Source organism: Heptranchias perlo, chromosome 27 (genome assembly GCF_035084215.1).
Source record: "Heptranchias perlo isolate sHepPer1 chromosome 27, sHepPer1.hap1, whole genome shotgun sequence".
NCBI lineage: Eukaryota > Metazoa > Chordata > Chondrichthyes > Hexanchiformes > Hexanchidae > Heptranchias > Heptranchias perlo.
In genome coordinates this window covers 38,956,421-38,979,744 of record NC_090351.1, presented here as the reverse complement: position 1 = coordinate 38,979,744, position 23,324 = coordinate 38,956,421, and the positions used below count along the sequence as shown (strand labels likewise).

Below are 23,324 nucleotides of genomic sequence, written 5' to 3'. Positions count from 1 at the left end.
TCGCTCTCCTGTTCACTCTCTTCTGTTCGCTCTCTCTTTCTCTCTCTACCTTACTCTTCTTCTGTTTTCTCTTTCGTTCTCGTTTTTTCTTCCTCTTCCCCCTATTTCTTTTTTTTTCTCTCTCGGTTTCTATTTCACTCTCAGCCCTGAGTCAGAAGGTGGTGGGTTCGAGTTCCACTCTAGAGACACGAGCACATAATCCAGGCTGACACTCCCAGTGCCAGTGCTGAGGGAGTGCTGCACTGTCGGAGGTGCCGTCTTTCGGATGAGACGTTAAACCAAGGCCCCGGCTTCCATCCCTTAGTCGTGCCTTCCTCCTACAGGCTTTTAGAATCCAAACTTTGTTTCACCCAAATCTAACATCTCTTTTCTCTTTTTTTTTCCAGTCTTGCCCCATGACCTAGATTTTTCCATTTAAAAGCGAGCTTTTTTCTTCCCGTGTGCTCTTGACATTCGAAGCTCTCTCTGGGTAAAGAAGTTTCTCCTGAATTCCCTTTTGGATTTATTAGTGACTATCTTATATTTACGGCCCCTAGTTTTGGTCTCCCCCGCAAATGTGCTGTAACATTCTATGATCTTAAATGCCACAGGGAACAACTTTTTTATTTAAAAAAAGAGAAGTGCGTTGTGTTACAGACGCTGGGAAATTGAAGCTTTACAGCGTCAGAAGTTAAGAACTTTAGGAACAGGAAATGAACATTAGCAACAACAAGCCACCTCGCTAATTTTTACCAGGATACCACATGGGTAAACACTTCCTTCAGCTACCAGTCTGTGAAAAGATATCTGCAGGAAGTGTTTGCCCACATGGCATCCTGGTTAAGATTAGTAATCTGCAAGGCTGTCATTTAAGAAACAGCAAATGACATTTAGGAGGAACTAGTAACTCGCCCCACATTAAGAGAAAGAACTTGCATTTATATAGCGCCTTTCACCACCCCAGGACATTCCAAAGCTCTTCACGGCCAACGAAGTGCTTTTTTGATGTGTAGTCACTGTTGTAATGTAGAGAAACGCAGCAGCCAATTTGCAGCTGTAAACATTCCCACATTGTGGAGGGATCCTTGGCTCGGGTGAAAAGGCGGAGAGACAAAGGGTGGAAAATTGCAAGATGAGGCCACGGCAGACGTAGGAACAGAAGGAGGCCATTCAGCCCCTCGAGCCCGTTCTGCCATTCAATTAGCTCATGGCTGATCTAGGGTTAGGTTATGGGGAGAGATTACATAAACTAGGCTGGTATTCCCTGGAATCTAGAAGGTTAAGGGGTGATTTGAGGATTTTGAAAGGAATTGATAGGGTGGATAGAGAGAAACTTTTTCTGCTGGTGGGGGGGGGAGTCTAGGACAAGGAGACATCACCTTAAAATCAGAGCCAGGCCGTTCAGGAGAGAAGTTGGGAAACACTTCTTCACACAAAGGGTGGTAGAAGTGTGGAAACTCTCTTCCCCCCCAGAAGCTAGCTCAATTAGTAATTTTAAATCTGAGATCGGTAGATTTTTGTTAGCCAAGGGTATTCAGGGATATGGAGCCAAGGTGGGTGGAGGGAGTTTGGATTCTGTTCAGCCATGATCTCATTGAATTGTGGAACAGGCTTGAGGGGCTGAATGGCCTCCTCCCCTTCCTATGATCTGTACCCCAACCCCCATTTCCCCGCCTTCGCTCCGTATCCGCGCTCCCCGGCCTGGTCCCGCCTTTAACCTCGTGCTGAGGGACTGCCCCGGCCACAGTAAAGGCCGCCATTTGATTTTGTTTTTTTTTTGTTTCAAAGGGTAATTAACGCGGGTAAAAGTGCCCTCAATGAAGACCAAGCCTCTCGCGAAATAGTGTTTATGGAGAGCAGGAGGCCAAAGAGCAGCTCAGCAGCCAAGTCAGTCGAGGAAGTCAAGGAGAGTGCGGATGAGGTGAGCCGCGGAGTTCACAAGATAATTACAAGGAGGGGGAAGGCCCTTCGGCCCATCTTCACTCACCCATCCAGAAAGACCCTACGGCAGCCCCCCCCCCCCCCCCCGCCGCCCCAACACATCATCAAATCATTTCTTAAATGATTCCAGGGTTTCTGCCTTCGCTGCTACCCAACCCAGTAATCTGTTTCACCTGTTACTGGCTCTTAGACATCAGCCGTGGCTCAGTGGGCAGCACTCTCACCTCTGGCTCAGAAGGTCGTCGGTTCAAAGTCCCACTCCAGAGGCTTGAGCACAGATTCCAGGCTGACACTCCCAGTGCCAGTACTGAGGGAGTGCTGCAATGTCGGAGGTGCCGTCTTTTGGATGAGATGTTAAACCGAGGCCCCGTCTGCCCTCTCAGGTGGACCTAAAAGTTCCCGTGGCACTATTAGGAGAATAACAGGGGGGTTCTCCCCGGAGTCCTGGCCAATATTTATCCCTCAACCAACGTCACTAAAACAGATTATCTGGTCATTATCACATTGCTGTTTGTGGGATCTTGCTGTGTGCAAAATTGGATGCCGCCTTTCCTACATTACAACAGTGACTACATTTCAAAATGTACTTCATTGTCTGTAAAGCGTTTTGGGACTCCTGAGGTCGTGAAAGGCGCTATATAAATGCAAGTTGTTTCTGACGTACACACTCAGTGTATATATTACAGTGCTCCTTGTGGGAATGTGTACACAGCTCAGTGTATATGTTATAGTATTCCCTCTGGGAGTGTGTACACAGTTCAGTATATATAATAGCACTCTCTCTGGGAGTGTGTACATTACTCAGTATATATATTAGAGTGTTCCCTCTGGGAGTGTGTATACAACTCAGTGTATATGTTACACAGTGCTCCCTCTGGGAGTGTGTACACTACTCAGTGTATATATTACAGTGCTCCCTCTGGGAGTGTGTATACAACTCAGTGTATATATTACAGTGCTCCCTCTGGGAGTGTGTACATTACTCAGTGTATATATTACAGTGCTCACTCTGGGAGTGTGTACACTACTCAGTGTATATTAGTGCTCCCTCTGGGAGTGTGTACACTACTCAGTATATATCAGTGCTCCCTCTGGGAGTGTGTACACAACTCAGTGTATATATTAGTGCTCCCTCTGGGAGTGTGTACACAACTCAGTGTATATATTAGTGCTCCCTCTGCTATGCAAATCCCAAGGCGTATCCCATGCAGGGTGAGACATTCACTGTGCAACTTAAGTCGATCCTTTTTGATTTTGCAGGAAAGGGACGGGATCGAGTTCCATTACTGGGCGCTGTTCGATGGCCACGCAGGAACGGGAGCGGCTGTGATGGCCGCCAAGCTCCTTCACCTCCACATCCGCGACCAGCTGCATGACATTGTTGACATCCTGCGAGACTGCGACGTCCCGCCTCCGATCTGCCTCACCAGCGAGGCCGGGACGGTAACCGGGGAGGGTTCGAAGAGCCCCCCACATCAGGGGGACTGGGAGCCCCCCACGGACAGCGAGTCACGCTTCCTGCTGGAAAAGGAGATCTCGCACGAGTATCTGGTTGTCGGTGCAATAGAGAACGCGTTTCGGCAGATGGTGAGTTTTCTGGTGGGACCCTATAACCTCTCTCCTTTAACTGATACTGGGGGACTGGAGCTGTGCTGCTTATATTTTGATTGTTCACGTTGCGTTAAAACGACCCAGGCGGGTCTCTAGTGTACCCACTGCCCTCACTGACGCTCTAGTGTCAGCCGTGGGTAGCACTCGTGCCTCTGAGTCAGTAGGTTGTGGGTTCAAACCCCCCTCTAGAGACTTGGCTCATAATCCAGGCTAATACTCCCAGTGCCAGCACCGAGGGGGTGCTGCACTGTCTTTCGGCTGAGATGTTAAACTGAGTCCCCGTCTGCCCCCTGAGGTGGATGTAAAAGATCCCACTGCCATTATTCAAAGAAGAGCAGGGTAAGTTCTCCCCAGTGTCCTGGCCAATATGATGCTACCATCACTACCTCAGGATGTCCCATCGTGCTTTACAACCAATGAAGTGAGTCACTGTTGTAATGTAGGAAACATGGCAGCGCTCCCTCAGTCCTGCACTGGGAGTGTCAGCCATGGATTTTGTGCTCCAGATCCCATGGAGTGGGACTTGAACCTACAACCTTCTGACATCAGAGGCAAGAGTGCGACCCACTGAGCCAAACCACATCCAGGCCTCTACATGATACACAAGAATCTCTGGCACCCATAGGACTGGGTTACAACAAGGAGCCAACACCTTCAGGAGAGGGAGCGTTGGGGGTGGGATTAGCACCAGGGGTCTCTACGTTCACAGGTGTGTGTGTTCTGACAAATGGATTTTGTTTTTCTTTTGTTGCAGGACGAACAGATTGAAAGGGAACGGAGTTCCTACTATATTCCAGGAGGCTGTTGTGCGCTTGCAATTGTGTACTTACTGGGAAAAATCTACATTGCCAACGCAGGTGACAGCAGGTACGAAGGATGGCTCGTCCGCCCTGGCCTGGTACAGGCAGAAAGGACAGCGAGTCAACACCACATGATTGGGAGGAGGACTGGCGGGGTGGGGGGGTGGGGGGAAGAGGTGATTATAGGGCTCAGTGTTACCTGCCACTCCAGTCCGTGTGCCTTGCTCAGTTGCCAGCTGTGGCCCGGTGGGTAACGCTCTTGTCTCTGAATCAGAAGGATGTGGCTTCAAGTCCCTACTCCAGAGGCTTGAGAACTGAGGGAGAGCTGTGTTGTTGGAGGTGCCATTTTTTTGGAAGAGACGTTAAACCAAGTCTGCCCTCGCAGATGGCTGTAAACGATCCCATGGCCACTATTTCGAAGAAGAGCAGGGGAGTTCTCCCCGGTGTCCTGGGCCAATATTTATCCCTCAACCAACATCACTAAAATAGATTATCTGGTCATTATCACATGGCTGTTTGTGGGATCTTGCTGCGAGCAAATTGGCTGCCATGTCTCCCACAACAGTGACTACACTTCAGAAGTATTTCATTGGCTGTTAAGCATTTTGGGACGTCCTGAGGACATGAAAGGCGCTATATAAATGCAAGTCTTTCTTTCGTTCTTTCTTAACTAGAATGTTGGGAACTTCTCCCCAGCTGTAGTGACTGGCTAACTGGTCATTAATTTCGCCGCTGTTCTTGCTGTGCACAAAATGGCTGCTATATTTGCCTACATAAGAAGTCACAGCAATTTTAGAGTAATTCATTGTATGTGAGGCATTTGCAAGAGAGTTTAAGACTGTATGTAACTGTAAATCTTTCAATTGCTGGAGAATATTTTGGGGGAGGAGTTACATCGAGACTACATCACCAACTGGTTTATGATGGTCTTTATCCCCCCACCCTACTTCATCTCACCCTATCAGCATATCCTTCGATTCCTTTCTCCCTCGTGTGTTTATCGAGCTTCCCCTTAAATGTATCTATGCTATTCGCCTCAACTACTCCTTGTGGGAGCGAGTTCCACATTCTCACCACTCTCTGGGTAAAGAAGTTTCTCCTGAATTCCCTATTGGATTTATTAGTGACTCTCTTGTATTTATGGCCCCCTAGTTTTGGACTCCCCCCACAAGTGGAAACATTTCATTACCTTAAAGAGCCCCAGCCTGTCCCTTTCCTGATAAGTATATCTTCTCAGTTCTGGTATCATCCTCGAACATACGCACAATGACGGACAGGAAAAGACCCTCTGACCCATCCAGCCTGAACCACAACTTGTGTATCACGATATATAAACTCCTCCTCCCCAGCCAAAAACCACGTGATCTCCCGAGAGAGGCAAAAAAAACAGATTAAAAAAACTCCAGGCCAATTTGGGGGGAAATAAAATCGGGGAAACTCCTCTCCAACCGCCTTAGCCGATCGAAACTCCTCCAGGAGTTCACTCTGGCCCTGATCATTCTATGCAGCACCCAACTTTTGTAAGAGGTGATCTCCGCCCCAGCCAGAAGCAGGTCCAGCTCTCGCTCGAAGGAATTCAGCCAATCGCGTCCACCCCACGAGCCGGCAGCCTGGTCCAGAGGTCCAGTATTCTCTGGGGAAAGAACCCACCTCCTGACATCTAAACCTCGATCTGGGCCTTGTACAACTTGTTAAATTATTCATTGTTTATCTTTTTTTTTAAATTTCAGAGCCATTCTCATCCGTAATGGGGAAACTGTCCAGCTATCCAATGAGTTCACTCCCGAATCAGAACGACAGAGACTGCAGTATTTAGTAAGGAAGCATTTTCCTGGGTTTTCTTCTCGTCCTCCCGTACAAAGCTGTAGGTTTTTTTTTTACAAACTTCCTTCTCTTTTGGCGGACACGTCATTGGAACTCGGCGAGACCCAACCATCCTGTCCAGCCCCTTCATCTCTCTCTCTCTCTCCCTCTCGTTCTCCCCTTGTTTGCAAAGACCTCTGTCTGAAATTCCCGGCTCCTGATCGCTGTCCGGCGACCCCCGCTGTGAAGGGGCGAGAGTGAGCGAGGGCGGCGTCAATTGGCGGAGATTGGCCGGCATGCCGCCTCGCCCAGCCAAATAGTCTCCCGGCACTCTGCTTAAACGCGTCGAGATAACTGGTTAGTCATCAAGAGTATAAGCCCTGGCTGATTTCCTGCCCCCCACAACCCCCTCATACCCTAAAAAGACCACTTTTAAAGCACCCCCCCTCCCCCACCACAATTGGCCAATTCACCACAGCCCAGGAATTGACCTCAGTACTTACAGCCGTTGTTTACCTGGTTGAGTTGCGCTCAGGACTGTCCGGGTTTCCCTGTCTAACTGGCAGCTGGCAGTGTGCCAGATGCAGGTTCAGTAATCTCTTTTTTTTCCCCCTGTTTTTCACACCAAGTCCCGTTCACCCATCAACCCGTGCTCGCCGACCTACATTGGCCCCTGGTCCATCAACGCCTCGATTTTAAGCTCATCCTCGTGTTTAAATCCCTCCATGGCCTCGCCCCCCTCCCCATCTCTGTAACCTCCTGCAGCCCGACAACCCTCCAAGATCTCTGTGCTCCTCCAATTCCGGCCTCTTGCGCATCCCCAATTTTAATCGCTCCACCATTGGCGGCCGTGCCTTCAGCTGCCTAGGCCCTGAGCTCTGGAATTCCCTCCCTAAACCTCTCCGCCTCTCTCTCCTCCTTTTAGAAGCTCCTTAAAACCTACCTCTTCGACCAAGCTTTTGGTCACCTGTCCTAATATCTCCTTATGTGGCTCGGTGTCAAATTTTATCTGCTAATCGCTCCTGTGAAGCGGCTTGGGGACGTTTTACTACATTAAAAGCGTGATATAAATGCAAGTTGTTGTTATTTAGGGATATTTACAGCCGTATCTCCTTGGAAACGAGTTCACGCACTTGGAGTTTCCCAGGAGAATCCAGTACCGAGAAATCGGACGCAAGATGCTGTTCCGAGATTACAGCATGACTGGCTGGTGAGAGTCTTCTATCAGCGGTCAATAATTGGGGGAGGGGGAGGGTTGGGGCACGGGAGGATGGGTGAGTGGGTGCTGGCACAGGTGTGGCACTTGTGGGGGGTGCACCTGTGAGCAGATTAGCTGCCGACTTGGCAGTGAGATGGTGCGGCAGGACGACCCTCAGTGGGGAGGGAGGGAGGGAGGGAGCCGAGCAAGTTGCAAAGAAAAAACACGCGCAGAAAATGTTTGGGGTGAGGGTTGAGTAAAGCCCGACCCTCCTGCACTGAAACCCCACGCCTGCCTCAGCGAAGGCTCGAGCAGAAGGGCTGACGCCAGCTCTCTAGCACGGGGTCCTGACGGAGGGGTGTGAAGGGTGAGGCCGAGGGGCCAGCACGTCAACATGGGCGGGTGCAGACTCCTCCCGGGAAAAAAAAAACAGCATGTCCTGCGAAAAACCGTATTCGGGAAGATGATCGGATTGGAGGAAGGATGGGACTTTGATCAGACCTCCCGATCGTCCTGTTTTAATCAAGATACCACCAAAAAAAAGCAGTAGCGAGGAACTTACCCTAAACTACTTTATAAATCACTGGTTTGGCCCCAGCTGGAGTATTGTGTCCAATTCTGGGAACCGCCTTTTAGGAAGGATGTCAAGGCCTTGGAGAGGGTGCAGAGGAGATTTACTAGAATGATACCAGGGGTGAGGGACTTCAGTTATGTGGAGAGACTGGAGAAGCTGGGGTTGTTCTCCTTAGAGCAGAGAAGGTTAAAGGGAGATTTGATAGAGGTGTTCAAAATCATGAAGGGTTTTGATAGAGTAAATAGGGAGAAACTGTTTCCAGTGGCAGAAGGGTCGGTAACCAGAGGACACAGATTTAAGATAATTGGCAAAACCAGAGGGGAGATAGAGTCATTACAGCATGGAAGGAGGCCATTCGGCCCATCGAGTCCGTGCCGGCTCTATGCACGAGCAATCCAATTAGTCCCACTCCCCCGCCCTATCCCCGCAACCCTGCACATTTTTTCGTTTCAAGTACTTATCCAGATCCTTTTTGAAAGCCATGATTGAATCTGCCTCCACCACCCCCTCGGGCAGTGCATTCCAGATCCTAACCACTCGCTGTGTAAAAAAGTTTTTCCTCATGTCGCCTTTGGTTCTTTTGCCAATTACCTTAAATCTATGTCCTCTGGTTCTTGACCTTTCTGCCAATGGGAACAGTTTCTCTCAGTCTACTCTGTCTAGACCCTTCATGATTTTGAATACCTCTATCAAATCTCCTCTCAACCATCTCTGTTCCAAGGAGAACAACCCCAGTTTCTCCAATCTATCCACGTAACTGAAGTCCCTCATCCCTGGAATCATTCTAGGTTTTTTTTTTACGCAGCGAGTTGTTACGATCTGGAATGCGCTGCCTGAAAGGGCGGTGGGAGCAGATTCAATAATAACTTTAAAAAGGGAATTGGATAAATACTTGAAAGGAAAAAAATTGCAGGGCTGTGGGGAAAGAGTAGAGGGAGTGGGAGTAATTGGATAGCTCTCTCAAAGGGCCGGTACAGGCACGATGGGCCGAACAGCCTCTTTCTAAGCTGTAAGATTCTATGATACTTCCATCTCTGCAGAAAATCGTACACTTGTCTCAAACATCAACTGGAATCGCACCCGTTAACACGCTGCAGGGTGAGGGGGGGTCTTAAAAACAGATGAATACTTCCTGATCTAATCAGTGATTATTACAACCTCTCTCCTCCTTCCTGCAGGGCGTACAAGACCATAGAGGAGGATGACCTGAAGTTCCCATTGGTCTATGGCAAAGGCAAAAAGGTAAACGATATAAACAGAACCGGCCAGCGAACCGTCAGTAAAACCTCACCAAATCCTGGAACTACCTGCTCCATGCACTTGTGGGCCTGTGTACAAAACAATGAACGAACGTGCATTTATATAGCGCCTTTCACGTCCTCGGGACGTCTCCATAGGTGGTTCACAGCCAATGGAATATTTTCGAAGTGTAGTCACTGTTGTAACGTAGGAAAACCTATTTGTCCACAGCGAGGTCCCACAAACAGCAGTGAGGTAAATTACCAGATAATGTTTTTGTTGGTGTTGGTTGAGGGGTAAACGTTGGCCAGGACACCGGGGAGAACTGCCCTGCTGTTCTTCAAATGGGAATCCTTTACATCCACCATGAAAAGGCTGTTTAATGTCTCATTGGACTAAGTTAGTTGATTTGATGGCTGAAACAGCTTATTTGAAATGTTTCCGTATGTGGATCGACGAACAGTAATGTAGGCAACTAAAAACTCTCTGATTACCAAGCCTTCAGGAAAATCCATTTATAAGGTCTGGGTGAAATATAAGGAGGAACTGAAACTTCCAGCCCTTGCCACCTCCCCTACCGAGTACATAGACTGTCAATGTCTTAGTTTGTTTACTTTAAATGCAGTGGCCGTGACATAAACCATAGCCACTGGCCTCGAGTGTCCAAACTCCATTAGCAAACTGGAACTCATTTTGGCCACAAACAACATCACATCTTCAAAGTCTACAAAATGAAGAAACTCAACTGTTCCTTTCAAAGTTCCGGTTTCTTGTCAAGAGTCCATAAGAGAACCTAATCATTGAATCATACAGCACAGGAGGAGGCCATTTGGCCCATCATGCCTGTGCAACAGCTATCCAATTAGACCCACTCACCTGCTCTTTCCCCATTGCCCTGCAAATTTTTCCTTTTCAAGTATTTATCTAATTCCCTTTTGAAAGTCACTATTGAATCTGCTTCCACCGCCCTTTCAGGCAGCGCATTCCAGATCATAACAACTCACTGTGTAAAAAAAATTTCTCATCTCTCCTCTGGTTCTTTTGCCAATTACCTTAACTGTGTCCTCTGGTTACTGACCCTTCTGCCAGTGGAAACACTTTCTCCTTATTTGCTCTATCAAAACCCTTCATTATTTTGAACACTTCTATTAAATCACCCCTTAACCTTCTCTGCTCTAAGGACAACAACCCCAGCTTCTCTAATTTCTCCTCATCCCTGGTATAATTCTAATTGAATTTGCTCTCCCGTTGAGCGAGGCTCAGTGTCAGGAGGACTAACTCGTGAAAATTTACCCCACTGTTCTGAGAAGGCTTATTAGCCCCCAGTGAGCTGTGTGTTTTTAGTACCTTGCTGTATCTTTTTTTTTGCTTCAGTATGATTTTACCTGTAAATAAATCTGACCTAGTAGTTTAGCCTGTACAATGTTGTTTTCCACTTTTTGGAAGTGATGAAAGGATGTGGCGTGAGTCCCTTGTGACGCCCCGTAAGCAGTTTACCACGACTAGGGGTTCATTGTCAAACTTGGGCACGCTAACTTGTAGAAGGCAGTGGGTAACGGTACAGGTTTCAGTTCATAAGGGACCCAGGCTGTTTATGGAAACTGCTGTGTAGCCACAAGCACGAGATGAGAGTTGGGGGGAGGGGGGAAGCCTAAAAGGTAACACTTCCTCTACGCACACATCAAAGTTCAAACAACGTAATAACACAAACAGACTCTCGGGTGTTACACTAGGGATTGTCTGTGAATTACTGAGGTGCTGACTTGTTTACACTGTCTCCACAGGCACGTGTCATGGCAACAATAGGGGTGACTCGAGGCCTGGGAGACCATGATCTGAAGGTGCACAATTCCAACATCCACATCAAACCTTTCCTGTCTTGTGTACCAGAGGTGAGAGCCAGCGACGGTGCCTTGTCAAAATGCTGACCTCTCCCGAAGGATTTAGTCGCTTCAGGGGTATCTTGTAGATCCAGATCGACTTTGAATCCATCGAGTGTTTCTATTAATCAAGTCCCACACCACACTGAGGAGGAGCAGAATTAAAGCAGAGCAGAGGGTTGGGATCATGGCGTGAATTCCAATGTTCATTTTGTTGATGAGAATTCACTGGAGTTTCCCAGAGCAGATACATTCCCATCCCAAGGGTTTCAACATTCAGTTTAGAAATTTCTGATACACCAATTTTTGGGCCAACGATGGATAGTGAGACTCTAAACCCCTCCACAATCTTCCCCCCTCCTGAACCCCAAACCCCTCCACAACCTGTCCCCCTCCTGAACCCCAAACTCATCCATAATCTCCCCCCTCCTGAACCCCAAACCCCTCCACAACCTGTCCCCCTCCTGAACCCCAAACCCCTCCACAATCTTCCCCCCTCCTGAACCCCAAACCCCTCCACAACCTGTCCCCCTCCTGAACCCCAGATTCATCCACAATCTGACCCCCTCCTAAACCCCAAATTCATCCACAATCTGCCCCCTCCTGAACCCCAAACCCCTCCACAATCTGCCCCCCTCCTGAGCCCCAAACTCCTGCACAATCTGCCCGCTCCGTAGTTTTGGCATCGCGTTCATAAGCCGACAACCTAGGCTCCAACTTTAATACCGGGTCTTGTCCCCCCTCCCAGGCCCCCTCTCCAGAACATAAGGCACTGAGCCTCAACGGATTACACCAGGACCGCATCGTCTGCCCTTGTGTCACTTAAAATTGCAAACAGAGTCCTAACTATGTCACAGGACCCCGATTTCAACAGTCAAGAGACCGTGCTCCAGCCGCCCATGGGAAGTCCCCTTTAAAAATAGCGGCGTCCGGAGCTTCGCCATTAACGGGATGATAAGACCCCATTTTGAGGCCATTGGTGCCGCCTTTAAAGCCAATTTAGTCCCCTCGTGAACAGGCCAAGTGTTTAACGAGACTGACCCTGGTTCCTACATTACCGCCAGCAGGGGGCAGGAGCGGCCTTTGTGATCGATAGGGACAGACTGCGAAGCACGAGGTTCGGAACAAATTCCCATTCAGTGCAACCGTTTCATTTTCTGATCTATTCAATTTGAAGTTTATAAAGTCGACATCCGGCCCAGGGCACAGCCCTCACTGAGGTCTGGGTGTTGTGCAGTGTGTGTCAGCTGCAATCGGCAACTGCTACAAGATAGGCGCCTCCTCCTGAGCCTCGTGAAACACCGGGAGAGGAAGCCCACGACAGTGAGGCTCGGAGAGCTCCTGGAAGGGCTGGGCAGGGCCCGGGTCCAACTGTGATGCTGCTCGTGGTCGAATAACCTGCCTGCGCCGCCTAGGCTCACAGACGTTTGCTGAGCTACCAAAAGGCAGGAGGGGAAGTCATCGAACTGACGTCGTCACTAAGGCGCTGGTTCGATGAAAATCTAAACTCTGTTCTCATCCTGGCAGGTGAGAGTGTACGATATCACAAAGTACGAACACGCCGTGGACGACGTGATAGTCCTGGGGACAGACGGGCTGTGGGACGTGATCTCGGACCGAGAGGTGGCGGACGCAGTCATCGGCGTCCTCTCCAACTGTGAGTCCGACGACCCCAACAGGTTTGTGGAGTCGGTCTTGGTTTCCGAGTTCAAAGTTCCTAAAGTTGAAATAAACTCCCTCACAAACTGACGCACGAAAACCCCAGGCGCGGGACAGTCGCTTGTGTCGGTGGTTAACACTCTCGCCTCAGAGGATGGTGGGTTCAAGTCCCCACTCCAGAGACTTGAGCACGTAATCCAGACTGATGCTCCTGATGCCAGTACTGAGGGAGTGCCGCACTAGCGGAGGTGCCTTCTTTCGGATGAGACGTAAAACCGTCTGCTCTCTCAGGTGGATGTAAAAGATCCCATGGCATTATTTCGAAGAAAAGCAGGGGAGTTCTCCCCGGTATCCTGGCCAATATTTATCCCTCAACCAACATCACTAAAAAACAGATTATCTGTTCACTATCACATTGCTATTTGTGGGATCTTCCTGTGCGTAAATTGGCTGCTGCGTTTCCTACATTACAACAGTGACCACACTTCAAAAAGTAGATTATTGGCTGTAAAGACAGGACTAGATAGACTGGATGCAGGGAGGATGTTTCCCCTGGCTGGGGAATCTAGAACGAGGGGTCACAGTCTCAGGATATGGGGTAGGACATTTAGGACTGAGATGAGGAGAAATTTCTTCACTCAAAGGGTGGTGAACCTGTGGAATTCTCTACCACAGAAGGCTGTGGAGGCCAAGTCACTGAATATATTTAAGAAGGAGCTAGATAGATTTCTAGACACAAAAGGCATCAAGGGGTATGGGGAGAGAGCGGGAATATGGCAGAGATAGAGGATCAGCCATGATCATATTGAATGGCGGAGCAAGCTCGAAGGGCCGAATGGCCTACTCCTGCTCCTATTTTCTATGCCCCTGCAACACATCCTTAATAATACCTTCTAGCAACTTACCTACAAACTAATGGGCCTATAAAGTTCCCAGGTTCTGACTCGCTACCCTTCTTAAATATTGGTACCACGGGGACCAGTCAGTGGGAACAACCCCAGACCTCAGTGGCCTGTTAAGTATCTGACCCAGGGTGAATACCATCAGGTCCAGCAGCCTGATAGGCTTCAAGAGCCTTAGATCCAGCCAGGACTAATTCAGCATCTACCGTACTTCCACAAATTCAATTTTAACTGCACCTCCATTCACCGACTCAGTGTCGTCTTCTGTAGCGTGCAAAAAACCTCAGCCATATCTTGAGACTGCCGAATCTCCTCAGTGGCCCTAAGCAGTCCTTGATAATTCTCTAACGTAACTTAAAGACCTTGCCGTCACTTAGCAAAAATGATCCTTTCTGATGTCGTCTTGGCCAATTTGATAGTAGATTTGGTTTCCTTTACTGAGTCTGATGCCAGTCCCCGAGTCTAAGGTATCCATCGTAAAACTGGTAAAAATATTTCTGCTTCAGCTTACATCAGAGTTCAGCCGTTTAGGATTTGTTTTGTCCTTCTTTTAGGAGCGTAGGAACAGGAGGAGGCCATTCAGCCCCTCGAGCCTGTTCCATCATTCAATTAGATCATGGCTGATCTGCATCTTAACTCCATCCACATGCCTTGGTTCCGTAACCCTTAATACCCTTGCCTAACGTAAATAACACAAGGGGCCCATACACTGGCTTCCTCCAGGCATCAGGTGAGCAGTGTCTGGCGAATGTGCAGCACTTACAAACTCGATGGCACTCTCGCATAAAGCAGGAGGCCTCTGCACACCGTACACCATCAGAAGCCCACGTGGACAGTGGGTTTCGAGCAGCCATCGAGCAAAGGATTCGCTCCCCGTCACCGATGGGAATTCTAGGCTTACGTAGAATCATCACAGCACAGAACGACGCCATTCGGCCCATCGAGCCCTGTGCCGGCTCTTTGAAAGAGCTATCCAATTAGTCTCACTCCCCTGCTCTTTCTACATAGCCCTGCAAATTTTTCCTTTTCAAGTATTTATCCAATTCCCTTTTGAAAATTACTATTGAATCTGCTTCCACCGCCCTTTCAGGCAGCGCATTCCAGATCATAACAACTCGCTGTGTAAAAAAAAAACTCTCCTCCTTTCTCCTCTGGTTCTTCCGCCAATTATCTTAAATCTGTGTCCTCTGGTTACCGACCCTCCTGCCAGTGGAAACAGTTTCTCCTTATTTACTCTATCAAAACCCCTCATTATTTTGAACACCTCGATTAAATCTCCCCTTGACCTTCTCTGTTCTAAGGAGAACACCCCCAGCTTCTCCAGTCTCTCCACATAACTGAAGTCCCTCATCCCTGGTACCATTCTAGTGAAACAGATTGACTGCATCAGTCCAACGGGGCAGGGCACGATGCGTAGAGATTATCGGTCTCCAATTGATTGAGACCGCCTTGCCCATGTAGGCAACATAGATCCTGCTACAGAATGAATGAAAGACTTGCAACTAATATAGCGTCTTTCATGGCCACAGGATGTCCCAAAGCGCTTTACAGTCAATAGAGTACTTTTGAAGTGTAGTCACTGTTGTAGGAATTGAGCTGTAATATATAAAAAAAACATTGTTTGAGTGGAGGAAAGAACTTGGCGACTTCCTGTAATAGAAATGGTAATTAGGGGTTACCAACCCTCCAAGAATTGAAGATTAATCTTCAGGACGCTGCTACGAGCAAAAATCTTCGGGGCATTAAAAAAAAGTTTTTAAAATTTTCTTTGTACAATTTTATTAGTTATAAAAATATAGGAGTTTGGGGGGAAAAAAATGCTGTTTGACCGACAGTAAAGAATTGTCCAATCGGATAATGAAGAGTCTGACCGCCTGCCAATGGGCGTAGGAAGGCGGGGCACCGTGAGGATGGGCATGTCGGGCGACCAATGGCGGGAGGGTGGAGGCTGGGGCGGGAGGTCACGTGACGAAACCTCCTGGGATACGTCCAACCAGAGTTGGCGATCCCTAATGGAAATCGGGAGCCCAGTTTGACCGTTTCTCTGCGGTCAGATTTGTTTTGGGGTTTTTTTTTGGTTGAACGACGGTTCTCGTCTCTCCGCAGGTTCACGCTGGCAGCTCAGGACCTGGTGATGAGATCCCGCGGCATCCTGAAGGAGTGCGGGTGGAGACTCTCCAACGACAGGCTGGGGTCAGGCGACGATATCTCAGTCTTCGTCATACCTCTTTATGGTCACACGTGATCGGCTTTAGGGACGAGGCTCCCTTGAGACTCTGCAAAGACTGAAAAATGGAGCCGTTAAGTTCTAAATACCTCCCACCCCACCCCTGGATTTCTCTTCCCCTTTTTAATGAGCTTCACCCGCCCCCCCCCATGTAATACAATTCTTTGCAGCCCAAGCATTGGGGGTTATGCCTGTAACTCCCGCAGAGAAATACAATTGGCGGAATGTTTTTTGCACCCCAAACCCAGAATATATCCGGGACTTAGCTGCGGGTCAGAGCACGATGCCTTGTTAGGTGATAATTCTGATCCCGGACAGAGCTGAGATTTCAGATTGCCCTCGTCTATCTGTCTTATTATTTTTAATCCATGGTTTCCATTCTTCAATAGATGTATTTATAAAAATGAAAAAGTAAGACAGAAGCTGCATTCTGTAAACCTGAAATAAAAGCAGAAAATGCTGGAGATATACAGCAGCTCCGTAATTAGGGGGTTGCCAACCCTCCAGGATTGCCCTGGAGTCTCCAGGAATTGAAGATCCAGGACTCTGCCACGAGCAAAACCCCGGGGAGAGAAATCACAGGGGCAATAACAATTTTAATTTCTCTGAACACTTTAGTAGTTAGAAAAATTATTGGATATAGGAGGGAAAAGGCTGTTTTTACCGGGCAGGACAGTTGGAGATGGGAGGTCATGTGATGAAACCTCCAGGAATACGTCCAAACAGAGTTGGCAACCCCTAGATCCATTACAGAACTTAAACCATTTTAGTGCTCACATTTCACAAGATAACTACCGATGAGGAAGGTCCATTTGAGTTCACCCAACCAGAACGACCCTCCAGTTTCTCCTCCTCCTTCCCCATGTTGCCCCAGGGAAGCGTCTTAACTGTTAAGTGATGATTCTAGGGTCTTCTTACCTACTTTACCCGGAGGTCCATTTGGAGAGTCCGTTCCATGTGGTGTTCACTCTTTGTATGAAGGTATAGATCCTTAATCAGAACCGGGAATGAACACACTCCGGCCGAAACTCTTTTGGACACGGACCAGGTGTGTAGTTAGCATTTCCTTGTTCTTTTACAAGAAATAATAAACCTTTGAAGATCTTGTGGGGATGGAAGTTGTGTGTTTTTAGATTGGGCACCGTTTGTGTGGAGCCCTGTACACCCCTCGAGCTGAACTCCCTCCCTCCGCACCTTCAGTCCCTCTCTTAAATACTGAGTTTGTGAATTTTACTCCCATTTCTTTCACTTTAAGATTGTGCGGAGAAGCTGTTACGTGTGAATAATTTTTATGATCTTAGATAATATTTACAAAGTACATTAACACGAATAAAAAGGCCACAGCCTGTTTCTGCCGATTGTGTCACTGTTACTGCAAAAGGGAGACAGTAATAATCAGAGCGGACTCTGGGAATTCAAAGGGGGGCGGATGGTGTGAGGTTTTCCTCAGTGGGTAAACACACTGCCTGGTGTAATATTGAGCTGTCCAGATCAGAAGGTCTAAGGTTTCATTCCCAGTCACCGCTGTAAGCTGATCTCGGTCAGGGAGCCACCATGGGTTAGGGTAGGGGAGTTGGGGGGGGGGGGGCGGAGGAGATAGTCAGCCGGGCTTCCCGCTCCTGTTCACTATCCAGTGACTCCTGCTGGAACGTGCGTATGTACTTATGCGAGGACGGGGTTGGCCTTGGCCGCGATGCTGTCAGTGGTTGATCAGCCTGTCTACGCTGGCCGCCTGGGCGCTCGCAAACTTAGGTGAGGTGGGGTAACAATTTGCATTTATATAGCGCCTTTAAGGTCGTAAAACGTCCCAAAGCGCTTCACAGGAGTGTAATCAGACAAAAATTGACATTGAGCCAAAGAAGGAGACATTAGGACTGGTCGATGAGGTAGGTTTTACATAGCGTCTTAAACGAAGAGAGAGAGAGAGGTGGAGGGGTTTAAGGAAGAAGTTAGAGCTTAGGGCCTAGACGGCTAAAAGCAAGGCCACCAATGGTGGGGCAAAGGAAATCGGGGATACACAAGAGGCCAGAGTTGGAGGAGCGCAGAGATCTCGGAGGGTTGTAGGAGGTTACAGAGACAGGGAGGGGCGAGTTCATGGAGGGGTCTGAACACAAGGATGAGAATTTTTAAATCGTGGCGTTGCCGGACCGGGAGCCAATGTTGGTCAGCGAGAACGGGACTTGGTGCGAGTTAGGATACGGGCAGCAGGGTTTAGGGTGAGCTCAAGTTTATGGAGGATGGAGAGTGGAAGATGGGAGGCCGGCCAGGGGAGCATTGGAATAGTTGCATCTAAAGGTAACAAAAGCATAAAAAGAGTGAAGAACACTGTGGCTACAAGAGCAGGTCAGAGGCTGGGTATTCTGCGGCGAGTGACTCACCTCCTGACTCCCCAAAGCCTTTCCACCATCTACAAGGCACAAGTCAGGAGTGTGATGGAATACTCTCCACTTGCCTGGATGAGTGCAGCTCCAACAACACTCAAGAAGCTTGACACCATCCAGGACAAAGCAGCCCCGCTTGATTGGCACCCCATCCACCACCCTAAACATTCACTCCCTTCACCACCGGCGCACTGTGGCTGCAGTGTGTACCATCCACAGGATGCACTGCAGCAACTCGCCAAGGCTTCTTCGACAGCACCTCCCAAACTCGCGACCTCTACCACCTGGAAGGACAAGAGCAGCAGGCACGTGGGAACAACACCACCTGCACGTTCCCCTCCAAGTCACACCATCCCGACTTGGAGATATATCGCCGTTCCTTCATCATCGCTGGGTCAAAATCCTGGAACTCCCTTCCTAACAGCACTGTGGGAGAACCTTCACCACACGGACTGCAGCGGTTCAAGAAGGCGGCTCACCACCACCTTCTCAAGGGCAATTAGGGATGGGCAATAAATGCCGGCCTCGCCAGCGACGCCCACATCCCATGAACGAATAAAAAATAAATCAAATGTAATCCTCGCGTAAATACTAATATTTGCCTGGAACATGTTCTAAAACCAAATCTGGTATTGTGTGACTTATAAAGCAGCAACGGCAGCCAGCACATCACCATTCACTGTGACATTCCCCTGGCAGGGAATGATAAACAGTGTACAATCCATCTATATTCATATATTAAAAGGCTTACACTACCCATCAACTTTCTCAATTATAGTTTCCACATTTGTAATGGAAACTGTCCATGCAAACTTGTCCTGCTGTAATTACACCCTCCTGTCTGACAGCTGACAGCTAGCTCCCTCTGTCTAGACTGCTAAATCCATCTCCCCACCCCAAACACAGGGTAGTGGAAATCTGGAACTCTCTTCTCCCAAAGTGAATGTTGGGGGTCAATTGGAATTTTTAAGACTGAGATTGATCGATTTTGTTGGGTGAGGGTATCAAGGGACATGGAGCAAAGGCGGGTAAATGTTGAGGTACAGATCAGCCGTGATCTAACTGAATGGCGGAAGAGGCGAGGGACTGAATGGTCGCCTAATGCTCCTCCTTCCACTCGATCAACAAAATAGTAAGTGAGGACCAGAAGCAAGAAAAATAAAATAAAATTCTTTAAGTGAATGTCAAATAAGAGTTTTATTCTCCATGTATCCATTCTCCGTCCCATCACTCAAGTTTTTGTGTTACCTCACCCAGGACAGGAATTACATCAGACTGTCCTTGGACAATCAGACAAATGCCAGACCCCCCCGCCCCGCCCCGCCCCACCCCCCGTTCCTTCAGTAGCTCAGGGACAGCACCGGCAAGGCAGTAGATTGTACAGTTATCTCCGACAGGCAGCGTCACAACCCTTGAAACTACACAAACTACTACCTCTGGCAGTGACTGACGGTTCGGATCCACTTCCGGGTCTTCTAGAAACGCCTGGAAAGAATTCTCGGAGGTTGATCGGTGTGGCTGTACAAAGGAAGCATCCGCCTACTCCCAGCTGCGGGAGCATCACAACAGCGGGAAAGGGCCGCAGCAGCAAGCTCCAGGTGGAAGCTTTCAAATCTTCGGAGCGTAAAGCAGAAACGTTAATAATCTAAAACGTGCAGAATTTCTAAGAACCGTTTCAAGTTTCATGGCGTCAGCCGTAGCTCAGCATTAGCACTCGCACCTCTGTAATCAGAAGAAGGAAACTTTCATATTTCACAATTATTTGTCACTCACATACGTATTGCTAACTCAAAACTAAATCCATCCAAAACCTGTACAGGTTTGATTGCTAATCTGTACTGAGCCGGCAGGTCTCGACCAGGACGCTGTGATTGGCCTCAGCGCCCTTGTGCTGGCAGAGAAAACAGGCACTGGGTGCCGACAGGATTGGGCTCAGCCATGACGCCTTCCATGGCCAAATATCCAATCACTATCTAGGTTCACACTGGAAGAATGGTCACTTGAGTAAGGTACCAGCTCCCACAGAACCGCACCCCCACTTTAAGAGGGAAAACAACCTGGTAAACGAAGAATGTTTTCTTTTTAAAAAAAAGATATTTTGAAATGCAACTTGCAAAGTTATAGTTGAGCGAATTCAGAGACCATTTTTAGTCAGAAATCTATCTCCCTGTTCTATTTTTTTAAGTAATTAAAGTACATAACTGTCATTTAAGCTGGCAGATGGGGGGACAGGCTAGCTGCTACTAATACACAATGACCTTCACAAAAGGGTATCAATGATCTGGAGCCTCATCTAACAGAGGTGAATGGGGATTTATTTACTGGTAATTTCCCTAATTCACCACTTGGTTTAATAATTCCAAGTCTACAGGAGGTTTTTTTTTTGCAGTAAACCGAACCCCTTCTCCCCAGCCGGCTCCTATCATCCACCGGCTTTCAGATCCGATAGATTCCCCCCTCCATCAAACGATGAATTAGGAGAAGCAATGACAGACATCAAATTAATTTCAGATTTCTACATCTTTGCCTGAATTTTTGTTAAACTGGATTAAAGTTATTTCCCAACCTGCACTGTCTGCACCTTCCTTTCTCGGCCCGCACTGCTATCAAAATAACAAATGAAACTATTGCAGCAAATTTTCCGCACCCAAAAAGTTTTCCTTTGTTAAGAGTGATTTGTTTTAAAAGCCTAAGTGTTTGCAGATTTTTTTTAACTTTAAGACTGAAATGCAAAATAAAGCATGCAATTTTTTAAAAAAGATAAAAAAAATTGCATTTCTAATAAGAGACGATACTAAGTTTGAATAAATTGCTAAAAACCGCACAAAGCCCCCGACCCAGGGATGCTGCAAACTCCCGCGCTCCTGACTGTGATGGACAGCCGCTTCCGCCAATCGCATGAGCAGCAGGCGCGCCTGACAGCTGTCACTCAAAGCGGAGCGCCAATGGGAGCGCGGCATGGGGAGAAGGGCGGGACCTGCTCTGCCACGCGAGCAGATCAGCCCGGCCCGGCCCGCGGGGCACCGGACACCGGGGTTCAGACCACCGGACACCGGGGCCTGGCCCGGCCCGCGGGGCACCGGACACCGGGGCTCGGCCCGGCCCGGCCCGGCCCGCGGGGCACCGGACACCGGACCTTAGACCACCGGACACCGGGGCTCAGACCACCGGACACCGGACCTCAGACCGGCCCGCGGGGCACCGAGAGCTCCGTCCCGTTTGCGGTGCATCCGCCTGCAGATTTGTCAATGGAGTTTGCAGGAACCCCGGGCCCCCTCCCTCTCCCCTTCCCTACCCCCTTCTCCCCCCCTCTCCCCTTCCCCTCCCCTCCTCTCCCCTCCTCTCCCCTTCCCCTCCTCTCCCCCCCTCTCCCCTTCCCCTCCTCTCCCCCTCTCCCCTTCCCTTCCCCCTCTCCCCTCCCCCCCCTCCTCTCCCCCCTCCTCTCCCCCTCCTCCTCACTCCCCTCACTTCCCCTTTTTCCTTCCTCACTCTGCATTTCCGAGACAGATGGAAAAAACCAACCAGGGTTAAACCCGGGAAAGAGCCACTGCTGAGTCACAGCCATTTCATTTCATCCATATTAGGTGATCTGTCACTCAGAGTAACACATTCCTACCTCCCCATCCCATGTGCTTGTAACGCAGGGGGAAACAAAAAAGTTTTCCAGACTTTATTAGTACTATTTTTAGACTGATACTAAGCTCAGCTTATGTGAGTTAAAGATTGTGGCTGAGCAGGACTGATAGATCCTGCCACATTTATAAAGTACAGCTGGAGAACTTGATTAGTTTCACTGGAACTACAGAGAAGTGTGAGATGGTTCAATTTAGTAGGAGGAATAAAGAGGCTGCTCATTCCTTGTAAGATAAGGAAAAATAAATGAGGTAAAGGAGCAAAGAGATCCAGATACACAGAATCGTGGAATGGTTACAGCACAGAAGGTGGCCATTCGGCCCATCGTGCCTGTCCAATTAGTCCCACTCCCCTGCCCTTTACAAAAATAGTCAAAAAGGCTAATAGAATGTTAGCCTTTATAACTAGAGGGCTGGAATATGAAGTGGAGGAAGTTTTGCCAAAGCTATACAAAACCCTGGTTAGACCACATCTGGAGTACTGTGTACAGTTCTGGGCACCGCACCATAGAAAGGATATATTGGCTTTGGAAGGAGTGTAGCGCAGATTCACCAGAATATTACCAGGGCTCCGAGGGTAAGATTATGAGGAGAGATTACGTAAACTGGGCTTGTGTTCCCTGCAATATAGAAGGTCAAGGGGTGATTTGATTGAGGTTTTTAGGATTTTGAAAGAAATTGATAGGGTAGATAGAAACTTTTTTCGCTGGTGGGGGAGTCTAGGACAAGGGGACATCACCTTAAAATCAGAGCCAGGCCGTTCAGGGTAGAAGTTTGGAAACATTTCTTCACACAAAGGGTGGTAGAAGTGTGGAAACTCTCTCCCACAAAAAGCAGTACATGCTAACTCTTAATAATTTTAAATCTGAGATCGAAAGATTTCTGCTAGCCGAGGGTATTAAGGGATATGGAGCCAAGGTGGGTGGAGGGAGTTAGGATACAGATCAGCCATGATCTCATTGAATGGCGGATCAAGATCAGACCTACACCTGTTCCTATGTTTACCTATAGCCCAGCAAATTTTTCCTCTTAAATCACTAAAAGTAGTAACACACGTTGATAAGGCTATAAAGAGCACAACCTACTGGGGTTAATTTTCAGAGGAATAGAATACAATGTTAAATTTATATAAACCCTGATTAGACCACACTTGCAGTACTTTGTGCAGTTCTGGTCTCCATACCAGAAAATAAAAAGGGATACAGAAGCACTGGAAAAAGTGCAGAAAAGATTCACAAGGATGTTACCAGAACAGAGAGGATGCAACAATCAGGAAAGATTGAGCAGGCTGTGGCTCTTTCCTCTGGAAAAGAGAAGACTGAGAGGAGACCTGAGAGTCTATAGATGCTCATGTGTTGAAGTAGCAAACAATATATTAAATGGTTTGTGACTAACACTGCACAACATATTTTAAAGTGTCGAAACCACCTATTCTCAGCTGTCTCCTTCCCCGAATTTGCCCTCTCACCTTCCTCGCTCTTCTTGCCTCCCCAATCCC

The 23,324-nt window shown here is 48.4% G+C and overlaps 1 protein-coding gene and 1 long non-coding RNA gene across 4 annotated transcripts in view; one reads left to right on the top strand and one right to left on the bottom strand.

The window, feature by feature from the left end:
* Positions 1 to 17,169, top strand: part of LOC137344610 (protein phosphatase 1H-like) — a 36,210-nt gene extending 19,041 nt beyond the window's left edge. Inside the window, exons 2-10 of one of the 2 annotated variants that reach the window (XM_068007709.1) lie at positions 1,768 to 1,900; positions 3,181 to 3,507; positions 4,286 to 4,398; positions 6,062 to 6,146; positions 7,226 to 7,344; positions 9,085 to 9,148; positions 10,930 to 11,037; positions 12,553 to 12,704; positions 15,693 to 17,169. In XM_068007709.1, coding sequence (XP_067863810.1) covers positions 1,768 to 1,900; positions 3,181 to 3,507; positions 4,286 to 4,398; positions 6,062 to 6,146; positions 7,226 to 7,344; positions 9,085 to 9,148; positions 10,930 to 11,037; positions 12,553 to 12,704; positions 15,693 to 15,831 — 1,240 coding nt within the window. In that variant the 3' untranslated portion in view covers positions 15,832 to 17,169. The remainder of the gene's footprint in view (positions 1 to 1,767; positions 1,901 to 3,180; positions 3,508 to 4,285; positions 4,399 to 6,061; positions 6,147 to 7,225; positions 7,345 to 9,084; positions 9,149 to 10,929; positions 11,038 to 12,552; positions 12,705 to 15,692) is intronic. The other variant, XM_068007710.1, reaches the window with a different exon arrangement.
* Positions 15,340 to 21,789, bottom strand: LOC137344611 (uncharacterized). 2 transcript variants are annotated; one of them, XR_010968407.1, is made up of 3 exons: positions 21,717 to 21,789; positions 19,629 to 19,916; positions 15,340 to 15,871 (listed from the first exon to the last, which is right to left on the bottom strand). It is a non-coding gene; the product is annotated as an uncharacterized lncRNA (long non-coding RNA). The 2 variants fall into 2 exon arrangements; XR_010968408.1 differs by lacking the exon at positions 21,717 to 21,789 and adding an exon at positions 20,761 to 21,397.
* Between the last annotated feature and the right edge of the window lie 1,535 nt (positions 21,790 to 23,324).